Genomic DNA, 17,028 nt, shown 5'->3' with positions numbered 1-17,028 from the left:
TGAATGAACATGAAGACAAATCACAATACAAATGATGCAAAGCCATTCTTCAGATATTTAGAAGAGTCCAAAACCATTTTTGTTCTTTTATCTTTTAGCATTAAACTGGTAAAATGCAGTGGATCGGGTACTGTATTTTTAATAGATAAACTATTCAAATTATCTTATGCTGGGAACAGCTGGGCTTGCCGTTTTCTTTCCTTTTATGCTCTTTTTAAGACCATTGGCAAGAACAATCTGTAGGCTCTTGGATTGAATAGCTGACCCAGGTTGAATTACTGGTGCAATACAATTGCACAGTTCGTCTCTGTAGTCTGAGCTCCCTGCAACATTTGCAGAATCTTGCGTATGTGTTGATGTTGTAGTTGTAAATGCTTGCAGACGGGCACTTTCCATCACATGAAACAATGTTCACCTGGTAACAAACATGAAGAATAATCAGCAAATTGAAGCAGCTAGGAAATAAAGTTAGGAGTTCCAAGGAGAATCATTACTAATGCTACCAAAACTGTAATAAAGACTGTAACAGAAACAGTCAAACCGGGAATTTTTTCAAGTTTTATAGTCAGGATTTGCATTTCTGTTCAATGAGACGCTGAAACTAAATTTTCTGGCTGCTCAACAGTTTACTCTACAAAACGTACTCTCAGAGTCATTTTAGAGGTTACAGCTGTTTCCCTATACTCTTTTATTACAGCTTTTCCAGGCACTCTTACACATCTCACATGAGACGTCTGTCTACACCCTTGCTGCTGCTCACACTGCCTTACTGTCCAACAGAACATGGTTGGTGTCCTCCTACAGTAAATCCTTCGGCAGACACACAGATAGTGCCTCATTCTTCCTACACATTTTACAGTATGCTCACACTGCCATCTAAAAAAAAACCCTTCAGGATCCAAGATTCCTTCCTTCATAAAGTTGGCATTTACTTTCCCTAGCCAGACAGAAAATTAAACACATCTGCAGCTGTTTTAACTGTAGTATAGCACAGGCAAGATTCTGTTATATCAATTTGCATATAATAATTGCATTATAGGTTGAACTGAGACCTTGGATTTGCACTAAATCAACATGCACCTAAATGCATACAAAAGCAGAAGTCCCATCCCCCTTTTTCTTATTATTTGAGGAGATGATTGCTGAGAATGCAGGGAAACATTAAAACAGCTCTATGAAACATAGAAACCTGACTCTGTGAGAGAGATGCAGGCAATAGCCTTGTGGAATTTGTGTTCCCTTTCTTCCTTCTTTTTCTCTCTTTTTTTTTTTTTTCCCCTCTTCTATTAAAAAGAAATTGTGATAGTTATTTACTTACTGGTGTGTTACTCCTGCAGTCATTCTTGCGGATAGTCATCCTAACAGTCACCTTTTTACAGAATTTTCCATCTTCCTTACCTGCAAAATGGGCATTGATTGAAAAATATCAGCTCAAAATTCTAAACATTTCAGAGACAAGAAGATTCCTGAACGTTTTATGGGGTCAAGAGACACAAGGAAGAAAATACCCAATACATCACTGCACAGACAAAACTTTGGCAAAGTGACGTTAGCTATACATTGTATCACTTTTAAAACTATTCTATTTCATGCATTAAAGTAATCTGTGTCCTTGTAACTTCAATAATAATTGTAAAAGGTTCATTCTTCACTCAGAAGTCTTTTAAGAGTAAGTCCACTGTCTTTCAAAAAATTCTGTGAAGTAGATCATCCACTCCTGCGAGAAGGCTTGTCAATAATGCATAAAATGCATTTTCTATGAAATAACTGTAACAAACTTTCATAGCAGCAATTGCATTCCAGTGGCATAAACAAAGTTTAAAATGAACACTTAACAGCAGAACCTGATGAAGAACATTTCTGTATGTTTTTATTAAATAAGAAAAAGAACACCAGTCAACAAATGAATTTTTTAATTTACATTTTCATTGGCATTATTTCCACAATTTTTCTCAAAGAAGTAGGTACGAAGTATATGGATGAATAAAGAAGATAAAATGAAATCATGAAATGAAATGAGGAGTTAATTTAAGAAGGGAATCCTGAACGTTTGAAGAAAAGCAAAGTAGTTCAGTAAAAAGTTCAGTTGTTAGAGACCAGAAAGCACAGTATCTTCTTACAATGATCCTCTCTGTGCTGAAGAAACCACATCACATTGCAGATCTGTAAGAGAAATGAATAGTCCATTCCATTATAATAGCTTCCACAGTTTCACAGCAGATTTTACACACCATGATGCAGTCCCACATGACCCTCCACTTACAGAGCTGCATTTTCTTTCAGCCAAGAAATCCAAAGATGTTGACAAAAGGTGAATACTGTTAGCTCCAGAAAAGCAAGGGCAATGAAAGTCTCACTGGTTTGAACAATACCTAATATTGAACTGTGACAGAGGTTTATTATATCTTGACGTGCGATGTCCAGTTCCCTGCTCTAATCACTGTCAAACCAGGTTAATACTGCTTCTCAAAGAGAAGTACTTTTTGTGGTGGTTTTGGTTTTTTTTTTGTTTTTTTGTTTTTTTAAACATAAAAGTCTGCTACTGTTTCTAGACATAGCAGAGGTTTCTGAAATGTGAAAGAAAGGACAACAATGAATCTTCTTGGAAGCAAATAAAAATCTACAATCAGAAATGGCTGGCTACTGCTCGACTATCATTGAATTATATTTGCTTAGGGAAAAAGTAAACTAAGAAATGAAGAAAAAAAGAAATTGTTTTTGAAAATAAAAAACTCACCATTATTTCATGTTTCTCATAGTCCTATTCATGTCTTTTCTTCTTTTATATTATACTTGGTGTGTAGGATGGAAAATTCAGTGCAGCTGTGGCTATGAATTCATCCAAGCTATAGTGAAAGTACATCATATCTCAAAGAAATAAATATATAATGTATTTCCATGCATGTACTTTAATGTCCAGTGGCTTTTGATGAGCTCTACAACATAATACACTTTTCCACGAACAACCTTATAAAACATGTGAGCATCTTATACATGTCACGTTATGATGAGATTCTTTTTCAGTCTGTATGGTTGAAAATCCTTGCTTACATTTTGAGTTGACTCGTAACACCTTTGTCATTTAAAGTGGTGTCAATATGAAAGAGTAATATAGATTTCAGTGTAGTACTCCTAGAGTCATGAGTGTAATTTAAGAAAGGATGTATCACTTAGTGACGTACAAAATGACAGTCAACATAATTTCTCCTACAGAAATAGAGAGATGTTTTTACAAAATAAATGCCAAAACAATTGCATTCATACCATGTGACAATTCAAATAATTATCATGCTCTACTAAAAAGAACAAAGATCATCTCAATTTTCATGGAATAAACTTAGACTTGCTATTTTCAGTACACTGTCCTAACTATGGATGGGAAAGAAATGACCTGCTTCTACTGTGTATGCCACTGGAAGCAAAACTGTATGATACATCATCTGCAAAAATGTTGTTTTAAATTCTTTACAATGTTTAACAAGCAAAGCCATTAGTCTCTATGTTCTACAGCACTGCAAACATAATGGAATTAGCTTACATTTTTAAACACAGCAATTTTACACATGCAGCAAGCTAAAGACTATGCAAGTGCATACTACCAACAGTACATTGTTGGCTAACAACAATGCACTGCCCACACAGTGCAAAATGAAAAACAAAACCAAACTGTGAGCCACCCTGAACCATGAGCAGTTATACTACACTGCAGCTTTTGGCATAATTGGGTAATGTGAGGCCTGATGCTCCCATCAGGGAGTACATTGTTGGAAATCAACAATGATGCTGTTTGGGTTGGTCCTACTTATTTCCAGGAAAATGTACCTGTGTTACAGCTAGTATAGGCTGTAGGAGTGACTGGGCTAACAGGGAATGGGAGAAACATTGACACTGAAGAACCTGGTAAGAATATTGCATATTGAACAGAGTACATGTTACAAAGGATCCCCTACCAGTATGAAACATTCTGGAGTTATTAGATTTTGGCATATTTGAGAAAAGAATTCAACCTTAAAATGTCTGTATATTACATAATCACAGAATGGCTGAGGTTGGAAGGGACCTCTCGAGGTCATCTAGTCCTACCTCCCAGCTCAAGCAGGGATCACTGTGCCAGCAGCTCAGGACTGTGTCCAGGTATTACTTGCACTGCTAAGCCTAATGTCAAAACCAGGAACCATCCGATCTATGCTGATATAACTAAAACAACCTGGTACCCCAAATTTAAGTTGTCCTTTGGGGCTACAAGCAAGCAATAGTATAATTTCCTCAGAGCAGTGTTTGTAAAAACTCTCTAGGTTTTGATGGAACTCCTGGGACTTAATTTTCAAATACCACTTAAAACTGAAAGCAAAAATCACAATGGTTTCTAATGGTAAAGTACATCAAAAGAAAACAACCTGATAACCCTCCTCATAAAATGATTCACACAATTACAATTGACTAACAGCTCTCATGGCAGATTTGTTCGGAGTCAGAAGGAACTACATGATTCATAGAGGTACTATGTTGTCTATAAAAAGGTGTGAAATCAAAACTATTAATCTACTTTTAAATGCATGTCAGAAGTCACTGGATTTTTCAAGGGTTTAATTTTACTTTGTGATGCACCCCCCAGTTTAATAACTTTACTTTTGCCTTAATTATTTAAGACTGTGGTTATGATTTTTATCTAAGTATAGTAGCAGGATCTTCTGTCTTGCTGAAAAGTAGCTTAATGGATTTTTAACGGTCTTAAATTGTTTCTTCAGAAACTGGCTTATATGGCTGCTAAGGCATTGAAGGGTAATGTCAGATAATCAAAAACTAATCTCAAAGAGCCTATGGAGAATTGTCTGCAGAACTAGGACAAACGCAGGTGCATCAGAGTGAAAAAACATGAAGAGAGATTACCATTCCCTTAAAGTGATCAGGAGCAGAAAAAAGAGAGGGTAAATCTTACAGTTTCAATAAACTTTGTACTACAAAATGCAATACATCAGGAATAACACCAAAAGGTACCTCCCAGTTGGTGACACAAATCCCACTGCAGTAACTGTGCATGTGGTACCCTATCTGGTAGTCACGATTGTTCAAGTCCCATCCCACACAGCAGGAAATACCTGCATTTTTCTCCAGCTCTCTCCCACACTTTATCTCCTACTATCTTTAGCTTTTAGGTCACTATTCCAGCCACTTATACAAATGAAGTGAGATTTTTGCACCTTTTAGAAGATAATCTGATACTGCCCAGTATAAAATCTCTTTTTCAATTGCTTTTAACATTGTCAACTTCAAGTATCTGAGCTTAGATTCTTCAGGTTAGTTGTCTGCCTCAGGCTAATTTCTTCATGAAATCAGCCAAAATGTTCCAGCTATGTACCAGTGTGTTAAGAAAAAATGTACTTTGGTCTTGATTTATATTAAGAATTAGCATATTTGGAATGAATTCTGCAGAGAATTATTTTATTTTTTCCAGAGAACCTTTATTAGCACTCATAGATGTCAAAACATATCTTGGTAATCAAGTAAGGGGGATTTTTTAATTGTAAGTTCTTTTAAAAGGTATTGCCTGAAAGCTTCTGAACTATGTCTATTAATGGAAGCTAAGACTATATTACAATCAGTTAATTACTTACAGCATTAACTTACAAACTGCATAGATAAATCTTCATTTTTACCAAATATGAAGATATGAATGCAGGTGAAGCATGTTTTAAGGTGCCTTCCAAGACACAGTACCTTTTATTATACTAAATGCAGTAACTAATATTTTGAGGAGTTTTACATGAAAACTACAAAATACTCAAGGTAGCAATTTCAGTGACTTGGCCAGCCACAGTCACTATCAGTAGAGGAAGCCCTTCAATGTTAAACTACTTTCTTCTGATTTAACTCCACTAGTTTCACTGGTATTCACATGAGTAAAACTGGGAAAAGCACAGCCTTTGAGATCAGTGAATCAAGCTTTCATGCAGGAAAGAATCAACCTTATTTCTAAGGTAACAACAAATCAGACAGGCTTGTGAGGCACGAAGTGTCATTAATCACTTACATGTTTTGCAGCATCCTTCTAAGAATGGTACAACATAGCCTCCAACCTGACCAAGACAGAAATGAAGACAAAAAAACCTTTAATTTTTCAAACATTCATTCCCATATATCTGTACTATTAGAAATATCTTCCAGATAAAGCTCTGCAACGTTATTCAGGCAAATGCAGCACTCTGGTGAGTGGATGAAGGTTTGGCTGTAAATGATCTAACTTGACTGTTATAACACAAGTGAATGTTAAGTGGTTGTCACTGAATGCCACTATACATCACCAGCTATCAAAATGCCACATTTGGAGAGGAAATGTGGCATTAAGTCTGCTTCCATCCTCTGTTACTTAAGAGTAAACCTCTGACTTCTTGTAGAGGCCATACTGACAATCACAAAAAACTCATTCTGAAATCAAAGCAGGAAGAAATCTCATTTATATGAGAAGCCACTCATTCCCCATAGTGGAGAATCATGGCTGTCTTCAGTGCTGTAGCATGAAGCACTCCCCAGAGTACTGTGGGAAGAATAGCTGCAGCTTCTTAAAAAGCTCTCTCAGGATTACCTTGAAGTTCAATTTTTGATGTCCACCTCAGTATCTCAAGCCATGATGATCTATCTCTATGCCTTAACTTTTTTAGTTTGCCTAGAACAGCAAAAGGCCTTTCACCAGCTGTGAAACTGTGACTCACTCTGAAGAACCAATTCATTGTTATCTGCAAGGAAGAATTACAGCCACCTAATTCCTTTAGGACTGTTCCCTGCTTGTGTACTATCATTCATTAAGGAAAGTATCCTCCCATCCACATGTAAATGTAGAACTACAGACAGCAATGTGAGATTGCTCCCAGCATACATTTCCAGGCACTTAGACTAACGTCATTTTGCAAATTCAAGTAGAGCTTTTGCTTCTCCTGCAAAACTAGTCTGCAAAACCTTATGTCTCACTGTGGAAAAGATTTTCCTGATATTCAGACAATCTTTCCATTTCTTCAATATTTTTGACTGCTGTGATGAATCAAATTGTTATATGCAGAAAATCAGTTAGAAAGGGTAAGTCCAACCCAGAAAAGCATCCAAGTTCAGACAGCTGTATGAGGACTAGTTTGATATTACAAGCCTCTATGAAAAAAATTTTTTTTTTTGAGTGGAGGTCTCTCCAGCTGTGTAACTGGGCAGTCTGGTGGCACACTGTATGTGTAGAGTTAGAGATTTTTCACCTTCAAATGTCTGGGCAAAAATGCAGGCATTGCAAGAATTTATAATTTCTCCCTTCTAGAGGTAAAAATGTCTTTTGTCAGTGTTAATCTTTTCATGCAAACATAAATCATAGCTGGAATGCAAACAATGTATTGAACACTGACCTTCACACATTCAGTTTCATTAAAGGGTGGGCAGCCAACTGAAGAGGAAACCAGAACTGGTCCTATTGCTGTGTTAGTGCATTCATATCTGATGCAGTTTGAAATCCAAACAGTACCAGGCTGTTAAAAATTGTAAACCAGAATCCTTACTCAGCAACTCAGCAAAAACAGTATTATAAGTATTTATAATACAATTCCATTGAATGTGGTCTTGTCTGAATCAAAAGTAATACTTATAGCATGTTAAAGTTCTGTTTAAGTACAGAACTTGAAAGTCCACTAAATACATAATGTTAAGCAGGTTCTAAAATAGTCAAGTTGACGATAATTCTCTGATATATCAAATCCCTTAATCTTTGTAGACAGCTACATGATTGACACTCCAAGAAATTAATGTTGTGTGCATGCAAAACTGTTCCTAGTATTTGGCCAAATAAAGTTGTTCTTTGCACATTTTATATGGCAATATATGTACAGTAGCTTATATTTTTTTGTTTACTGCTCAGTATTTTGAGGGAGTAAGACATGTATAAACTCACCTTAAAATTGGAAACTGTGCCATTGCTGAAGGTATGGAGACAAGACAAGTTCTTACAGCTACCACAGCAAGTTGTTAAATCTTTTGGAGGCTGATAGACTTGGTTCTGCCAAAATAAAATAGATTATTCCTTGTACGAGACCATCTTGCAGCTCAACATTTTACTACAGTAATGGACAGATTTTTTTCAGGTATCTGATTTTAGGGAAGGTTTTTAAGTAACTTTCAAAACCACATAGCTTACATTTGTACATGCTGTACATTCATGAAGCTTTCATAAAATACCTTAGACCTTAATTGAAGTAAATGGGGAGAAGTTCCAACTCTTGAGAGAATGAACTGGTCTTTCTACCATTTTCAAATGTAAGTCTGACAGCTACTTCAAGAACCACTGGAATTTTGACTTTTTACACATTAGACATCAAGTAAGTACATAATTAGAAAAAGTAATCTATATACTATTCCCATGGTAATGTATCATACTTTGTAAAAAGATGAGGTATCATTTCCTTATTTTACAAAGCTGTTTTCACCACATTTAGAATTATTCTTCTATTTATAATTATTGTCTTACCAATTCTTATTGAGCTAATGTCTGCCAGGAATTTGTACCAGTTTGCACATAATGCAGCTATAGTTATACAGGGATGCAAGGTGGCAGAATGCTATATACATTAGTCTGTGTAAGATTTACATGGGGGAGAAAACAGTGAAGGGAGTGAAAGTTCTATAAACTTCTATCAGAAGTGCGGTAGCACGTCATTAGAGGGAGATCTCATAGTTACTCTTTTGATCTCGTTCCTATGACTAATCTACTCAACAAAACCCAGTGAAATGTAATTAAGACCACAAGTCACAATATACTGTCTCAAATTCTGAATTTCTTACAGCTTTGCACTTGACAGTACAGTCTATTGAAGATGTGTTTATTCGGTAGTATTTAGTGGAGGGATCAATCACATTTGTACAATAAGAAATATGGCAAATGCCATCTGCACTGTGTTCCACGACCGTTTGTCCAGGAAGCAGCACACCTCTCTCATTATTCAGGCAAACTTTGTCTCTCACTACAAGAAAACAAAAAAATAAACAGCATGCTCAGGACAATCAGCTTGGTATCAAAATTCTGTTAAAAAATGTTTCAGAAAGTAAAAAGGAATGGAAAAAGCTACTCTACCTCTTTAACAATTATGGGTCAGATTTTCAAATATAAACTGTTAATACTAGTCTAATGCTTCACTATAATTGGCAAATTATTTTAGATTTAACCACGCATGGAATCTAAATAAAAATATTATATTCTATTAGCTGCACCACCAAAATGACAGTGCAGGCTTTTTCAACTAATCTGTTTTACAAGTCTACTTCAGTATAAGAATGTACCTGAGAAATTTTGGTTTCTCCCCACTGATTACTGAGGGTGCAGAGGATAATTAGCTCAGAAGTATACATCTTTGATGTAGAAATCTAGGCAAGAACAATCCCAACTCTATTGGCCAACTGGGTGCCCCACAGGAATTATTTTTTCCTGAGTTTTCCCAGATGCTATTGGGCATGCTCTAAGATGAGTTTGCATGGTGCTGAACGCTATCCTTGATCTTGCAAAGCACATAAGCATATCTACCAGCTCCTGAGTAGTTCCCATAATGGGTTAGTGGGACTTTTCTATATGTGGACGTTGAGCGTGTGTTTCAGCTTCTTGCTGGAGTCCTTACTCCAGCTCAGCAATATGCAGGCTGCTTAGTCAACACCATCCAACTTTCCCAAAACTCTGTCTGCTATTTCCCTGCACAGACTTCCTGCTGCAGGAATTAACAGAATACAAGGACAGGCCATAAACAAACCAAGTACTTAGGGAGGGGTCCTATTTCCTTGCCTTTTCTTACACTGTTTGTGAATTATGTCAGTCAATTCTTGCCTCGTCAGTATCACGTCAGAAGTGAACATCTGATTTATAATTCCTAATTTACCTTAGCACTTGAAAGGGTATTTCTATGAATTAAATTCTTTTCTGACTTACCACATTTGTACTTAACACAGTTACAGATATTTTCTGTACTGTTCTGAAACTGTTCATCTATCTGAAGTTTCTGCCCCTAAGTGTATAAAAGGAGAAAAAAAAAGAGAAGTGAAACGACAGTGTTTTCTTATTTGTATGATCTTTTTCTTCTAAACACCTTTCCTTCAGGATTTGAGTAGCAGTATCTCTTGCTCCTAGAAACCTATTTTGAACCCACTTTCATCACCCACAGGGACATTTAATTTAGTAATGATATCAAATGGGAATTTTTTTTTACACCTGAAAAACGGGAATGATTGTTGGTGTCAGTACAGCAGCCATTTAGGACAGAAAAGACTAAGGCAGGCCAATGAGGAAATGCAATGGCTTGCCTTTGCACAGAAATCTCCGTGCAATGTGGAGTGTATTCTTTCATGGAATAACTTAATGGATATAAATAGTATTACAGTAGTACAGATGTACTTTTTAGTTTTGCCTTTTATTGTTTATATGTATGCATATTAAGATTCTTCTCACAGTTTTCTGCCAGTCCTGATTGCTTATAACCAAGTTTCTTCATCTATGAAATGAAAGTACTAACAACAACCTCACTTACAAAGCATTTTCATTTCCTCTATAAAAAATGAGCACTATTTCCAATTCCTTCCTAGGACTCCAAACTATAATTTTTATAAATTATTCCCATCACAATATTATTTTCTGGATAAAATAATGACAAGCAAAATCAAAACATACCCAGTACTGACTGAGAACCTAACCGAGCAATGCTAATAAGCATTTTTGCAATGCAGGACAAGTCACAATGAAATACAGTTTATAAGTTCTGCATAGTCAGCGGTCTGAGTGCATGACATATGTTAACATATTCACTATAACAAATAATACTGACAAAACACTGATGCTTTAAAGCATTTAGTTCTACCAATTTAAAAACAAAATTTTATTCCTGGGTACATGAAAGCAGTTCCATTCTACAAATACTGCAGGGCAGGATATGGTCATAAAAATTACAGAAATATCAATGCTATACAGACGTATTATTCTGCAAGATATTTAAACTTAGCTGGCTTCTTAAAAATGGATATATCTTCTTGTAAAGCAATTAAAAAAAAAAGAGAATGACATGGCATTTCATATTTCACTGACAAAACTATTAGTAACATACAGATAAATAGATTTATTAATAAATTAATAAAAGAATACTGACAAAGAAGATTAATTTCATACCAGCTTGCACTGAGGTTTGGGGATCGTTTCGCATGCACATTCTAAAACAAAATATGATAACAGAAAGAATAGTTTAGAAAGTTATATGCCATTTGCTTAAAACAGAACATCGGAGAATAGAAATGGCAGTTTTACAAGTCATCACTGAAGAAGTTGTGCTGGTTTTTTTTTTGCAATATACCCATCTGGGGAGTCCAGAATTATGTTTGATTTCTATTCCATCCTGAAAACTAATACCAGCTGCTATAACCACCTTCACTTATTACAACAATTTACATCGTAATGTTTACTGCATTGTATCAACTGCAGTCCACCTGAACACATTAAAAGAACAGATTATCATTCCAGCCGCTAGCCTCCTTGCAGCGATGACAATCATTACAATCTATATAAAACAATGGAGAATTGTGTTTAAGGCATCACAAAGAGATGTATGATATACTACCGTCTTTGTAAACTGGCAAATTGCTGACCTGTGAACCTAACTTTTTTTTTTGCCATAAATAATTTACTAGCTCTTACAAAATTTTCAAGATGGTAAGTCACCCAGTTTGGACAGGCAAATTCTACAGTATGCTATCACCCTTGTGAAGCAAGAAAAACCAAAACAGGCAGATTAAGAAGTTCAGTACCATGAGATGACTTTTCTATATCATTTGTTCATGAGCAGAGCACAATGGTATAGCTGGCTTACACTGGACTTAAACCCAAGAGGCCAAAGCTCTTGTCAGTGTCTTATTGTCTAAGGCAACTAAAATGAAAATCAGTCATTTTACCACAGGTCTGAAAGGGGCAGCACTTCTCTGGGCTCCATACCTCCACCAAAGACATGCCTAGCATACATTTGAATTCAGGACAGCGATGTATTTCACAAACTAAAATTAAGGAAAAGAAAGTCCAATAAACAAAGGTTGTCATATTGTGATGAACAGAAATATGAATCAAGAGATAGTAAATTACTTATTCATAATAAATACCTTTAGAAAACATCTTACCTGAAAAGATTAATAATCAAAATTTAATTGTTACCATCAGGTAATAGTAGCGTGAAGTACAACTACTCTAGGCAAATATTTAAAACAGTTTTAAATCTCCAGAATTTGGCGTCTGAAATTACTCATTTGTCTCCATGATACAGATATTCAGATAATGCTTTAGGCACATTTGAAGTTTTAAAAACAAAGATTATTTGTTCAGGACTACAGATGATAGCTTGCTTATATGTACAAGTGGAGCTGTATCTCTAATCCATTATTTTTGGCACTGAACATCCACACTACAAAATTTGACATGTTTTCTGTTACTTAAAATATCAAAACCAAGTCAAACTTACTACACTGGTAGGTAGGGCAACACCTCTCTGTAGTGTTGGTATCCACAATAAGAACTTCTCCTTCTTGACATTTGGGTATTTGATCAGAGCAAGCCCCGCATGCTGGAGAAAACAATTATTTAAATCTAAAACATAGGAAGAAATTTTACTACTGCCTAGGAAACATGCCCGTAAGTTTGTCACAGACACATATGAAAGAGAACAGAGATACTCTGCATTCATTCTATATAGTCCCTATACAAGAGGCTAATTTTCAGCGCAGATTGCCTGTTCTTTGTCCCTGATATAAAGAATGAATACATTGTTGATGAGTCAGATCACAACAAACAGGATTTTCCCTCCCTTTCTGTTATGAAAAATTTTGCTAGATTTTCTCTCCTACCAAGTCACCCTGTTGTTTTCAGGAATGCTCCTCTGCTCGAATTATAGGATCTTTGATCCCCAATAGAGGGCATCTCCTGTGATCCCAATGCTATTCTCCCACTTGAACACATATGAAAACCTCAATAGGTACTTTTTTATATGTACAGTGCAAAGACTCATTATATCAAAAAAGAGACAGAAGGATGCCATGTGGACAGCGAGAAGAGCCAAACAGCACATTGCCATCACATGATCAAAGTGACGCCCTGATTACTGTAAATAACAGAAGTAGAATTCAAGTTTTCTATTAACATTTAAAGTTTTGCACATGGAAGAGCTAATCAAGATGAATCGACCTTTGATTCACAGATATCTATGTGCAAAAGTAGAGTAAATTCAATAGGACCTCATTATCACATTATTATCATAAAGAAAACAACCATATGGTAACATCAGAGCTCCTACACTGATGCCAAAAGTGCAATTTTATTGTTGAATTAAGTCATTAAAGACCAAGCCCCAAAATAACTGAACAAATTTACGTAATAGTCTCATATGGGATATTTACCATTGACTAGGATGGGCCATAGCTGATACAACAGAACATAAGGAACAAGAGCATATATAACTTCAGTCTTCTTTCAGATAAAATATTCATGCAGCTAGTCCACAGACTGTACATGGACAGTCTCTCAAAAGCTGCCAACTCCCTCATCCATGGACTCCACCACCACTCCTCTACATGACCCAAGAATATTACTCAGTCACACAAAGCTGTTTTGAGACTCTTGATGAGTTGTTGCCATTTCTCATGTTTTGTAAAATGAATGCCCATTTGTTTAACCACTTTCAAGCCTTACTATGTTGGGAGAGCTAAAGGAAGTACAAGGAGCCTTAATTGGCAAGATAATAGTAGGTATCATTGCAAATACAAAAACACTTATAGTCTCAACCAGCCAGATACTCTACCACATATATAGGAAACGCAGCAGGTACTCTCCACCCGAGCAGCAATTAGTGTTTGGTCATCTTGACAGCTTGGCATCTGCTCCACTGGTTCACATTTTGCTGGGTCACATTCTGAAAAAAGCACAACAGATGTATTTCTTTATACAAAGTATAGCATTCCTCCTTTGTTATGCTATAACCCTAAGAAATGGCAGTGCAGAGCAGAGAAATACTACAAGACACTTTGGAAAAACTTTTACCTTGTATCACAAGAAAGCAAAGACACATTCTTGCCTGATCGTTAAACACAAAACTCCTTCATGATTATATCTGCTCAAATTGAGGCACAGACCAACCCTGAGCTTTTAGATGAAAGAGAATTCTGTAAATGGCCATACTAACCATGATGTTTATACTAACTACCCTTTTGCTTCTAAGTTGATCTATTTAGTTTACTGAATGTCTTTTACAGGGTGAACTTTTTTACCTTTTCAAAAGAAACCTACCGCAAACATAGTTGGGACAACAGGATTCTTCACTGTAGTAAGTGACCAGCTTTTCCAAACCATTACACTCAGGGATTAGGGGTTCACAGAGGCTCTGATTACAAACTGTTACATAAAGGGAAAGAAAAAAAAAAACCCTTCTAAACTATCTTACACATTTATAAGTTGAGTAGAGCAGTGGCAAGCAGTATGTGCAGTTTGATACCCTGAATCTCCAAATAACAACATGCATAGGAAAACCACAACAAGCTAGCTAAAAAACCTGAGGCAATATTCAGAAGTGTCCAGCATTTGCAACACTCTCCATGGAGGCAAAGTTAAGCTAGAGCTGAGTGCTTGTGAGAATTAAAAAAAAAAAAAAAAAAAATTCCTGTGGAAAACTCACTGCAACATCATCCCAGGTGGTCAAAACATGAAAACTGCTTACAATTTCTTTTTGAAGATGGACTTTCTAAGGTAAATAAGGATTAAAGAAAAAAGCTTTTAGATCCTTTTTTTACTGCTCACTTTGTAAATTAGATAAACAATAATCTGATCTTTTTTCCTAGTAACTAGTTACATCATTTATTTGTATTTGAATATCAAAAATAAATCAGTAGCCTGCACAGCTGAGAGGAACACAATTCATATCCAAATAAACACACAGCTATTTCAGTCCTTATAGCCCTTGTCCCCTCCCCTCTATCTCTCCTCCCAAACCTACTGGATATTGAGCCAAATAGTACAAAGTTTCTACAGTTTTCTACATAATCTGTAAATTCAAACCAAAGTAATTTCCATTCACTGAAAAAATAGGATGTGTAACAGGAAAACAATCCACAGAGAAAGGATATCTGCATATTCCAGTGGGCAGTATTCATAATCATTAAGGAATACTTACTACAGATCTTCTGAGGACAACATGTCTGATCACCAGGAACAAGCAAGGCCACTTCTGCAAATCGCTGACAGTCTAAATCGTGGATAGCTGAACAGTCATACTCCACTGGAATAATGGTCTCACTGTCAACACATTTTTGCATACAGCATCCGCTCAAAGAAGTTTTCCAGATCTCACCTACTGCATGAGGTGCTCCTGAGCTGTCTGTACAAGCTAGATCAGGACAACAGAAAATGGAAGTAAGTCCTTTTTACTTCAAATTTTGACCACCATTTTCTTGCACAGTGGGTATGGAACTATGAAGTGAAAAAATCCCAGAGTTTTAAAGGTATCACCTATCCCCATCACCCCACAAAAAAGGGAAAAAGGAGACAGTCTAAGACTGAGTTTGTATGGGAAAGCAAGACACTCAATACTCTCCAGAGGATCAGGGCCTCCACTTTGTTTTGTGTCTCCAATGCAAGGCTAGTCACTTAAAATCCCAATCCAATCCTTTGTTTTTAAAGCAGTGATCTGAAAAGTTAGTTTTGTATTTCACACACAGCAAAACTATTATTAATTTACAGTGCTTTATGTAATCTGATTTATAGTAAACTGCATCTTTCAGGTTTGTGTTGTTAGTGTTAAGTATTGGTCCAAAATTTGGTGTGCTCAGGCAGAATTGTAATGTAAAAAAATATCAATGCTGGCAGGAAGAACATAAGACATATACATGTATTATTCAAAATGTGTAATTAACTATTGTTGCATGTCTTTTGAATGCCATTTAGTATCAATAGGTTCAAGCCCTTGACAAGGGCTAGGTGAAAAGGAGGCCAAGACTAACATACTTAGAATACTAGGATGCATGAACATGAGCAAACCCTTCCATTTTGAAGAGCATCCTCCAGCTGAGAGAAGGTGAGCAAAATTGTATGTCACAAGGACATTCCCTGCTTGCTCACGTGTACAGTTAATGTTTACTGAGTACCTAGAGTCCTCAAGTGAACAACACAAGCAGAAGCCACACAACATCAGGCCAGAACTCAACTTACTACTAATGAAGTATCTGACCACCAACCTGCAGATTACAAAGAAGAAAATCATATCCAAACATACCACATTTTTCTTCAGGAATACAGACAGCAGTGTGAGCTCGGTGAAGGATGGTCCCTCCAGCACAGACACAGCCTTCTGTCAACACTGAGCAGGAGTCTGCGTCCAGAGAGGCAACCTCATTATTCTGACAACTATCTGCAACCTCACAGGCAGCTATGCAAGCCTGATAGGAGAAGTTTTCAGAGCAGGGGAAGGCTAGGACAGAAATAAAAAAATCACTCATTCTGAAGTTGTAATTACATGAGGCAGTACCTAAGAGAAGACATTATTGTCTTCTTGTCAGCTTCCTGTGATTGCCAATTTAGTAGGATCTACCAACCTATAACACCAACGCAGACTAGTTACCTTCTATATGACAAAATCAAACAAAAGGAAGTTCCGAGCACTTCTACTTTTCTTCTTGTAACATCTTCATCAGGCTTTAGTTTGCATTTTGGCAGTATAGATATCAAACCATGCAACAGTGCTGACACAAAGTAATTTAAACTTCAAAAGCATTTGCCAATACTACACGGATTAACAATACACTGTTCTGGATCATTCTGAATACTTTGCAGTGGCTAAAGAAAATACAGTGATTACTAAAAGGGCAAAGCTTTGTTAATTACAAAAATATATATGTAAAGGCAAATTCAGTATCGTTTTACGTGGAGTAATAAAGAATGGGATGAACTCATTACTATATTTAATAGATATCCACACTAATTACTCTCTTGTATGTGTGTGTGATTTT

At 36.2% G+C, this 17,028-nt stretch overlaps 1 protein-coding gene across 1 annotated transcript in view; it reads right to left on the bottom strand.

Moving 5' to 3' along the window:
- Positions 1 to 214: 214 nt before the first annotated feature.
- Positions 215 to 17,028, bottom strand: part of OTOG (otogelin) — a 108,226-nt gene continuing 91,412 nt past the window's right edge. Inside the window, exons 42-55 of the mRNA XM_010563840.1 lie at positions 16,296 to 16,490; positions 15,198 to 15,410; positions 14,318 to 14,422; positions 13,833 to 13,943; positions 12,501 to 12,602; positions 11,944 to 12,042; positions 11,168 to 11,208; positions 9,941 to 10,016; positions 8,809 to 8,987; positions 7,922 to 8,026; positions 7,383 to 7,502; positions 6,032 to 6,077; positions 1,319 to 1,398; positions 215 to 415 (exon numbers count right to left, since the gene is read on the bottom strand). Of these exons, the coding sequence (XP_010562142.1) occupies positions 215 to 415; positions 1,319 to 1,398; positions 6,032 to 6,077; positions 7,383 to 7,502; positions 7,922 to 8,026; positions 8,809 to 8,987; positions 9,941 to 10,016; positions 11,168 to 11,208; positions 11,944 to 12,042; positions 12,501 to 12,602; positions 13,833 to 13,943; positions 14,318 to 14,422; positions 15,198 to 15,410; positions 16,296 to 16,490 (1,673 nt within the window). The remainder of the gene's footprint in view (positions 416 to 1,318; positions 1,399 to 6,031; positions 6,078 to 7,382; positions 7,503 to 7,921; positions 8,027 to 8,808; positions 8,988 to 9,940; positions 10,017 to 11,167; positions 11,209 to 11,943; positions 12,043 to 12,500; positions 12,603 to 13,832; positions 13,944 to 14,317; positions 14,423 to 15,197; positions 15,411 to 16,295; positions 16,491 to 17,028) is intronic.

Source organism: Haliaeetus leucocephalus, unplaced genomic scaffold (genome assembly GCF_000737465.1).
Source record: "Haliaeetus leucocephalus isolate CR32 unplaced genomic scaffold, Haliaeetus_leucocephalus-4.0 Scaffold173, whole genome shotgun sequence".
Taxonomy (NCBI): Eukaryota; Metazoa; Chordata; class Aves; order Accipitriformes; family Accipitridae; genus Haliaeetus; species Haliaeetus leucocephalus.
Note: the sequence above shows the minus strand (reverse complement) of the source record. Positions and strands in the feature narration are given on the sequence as shown.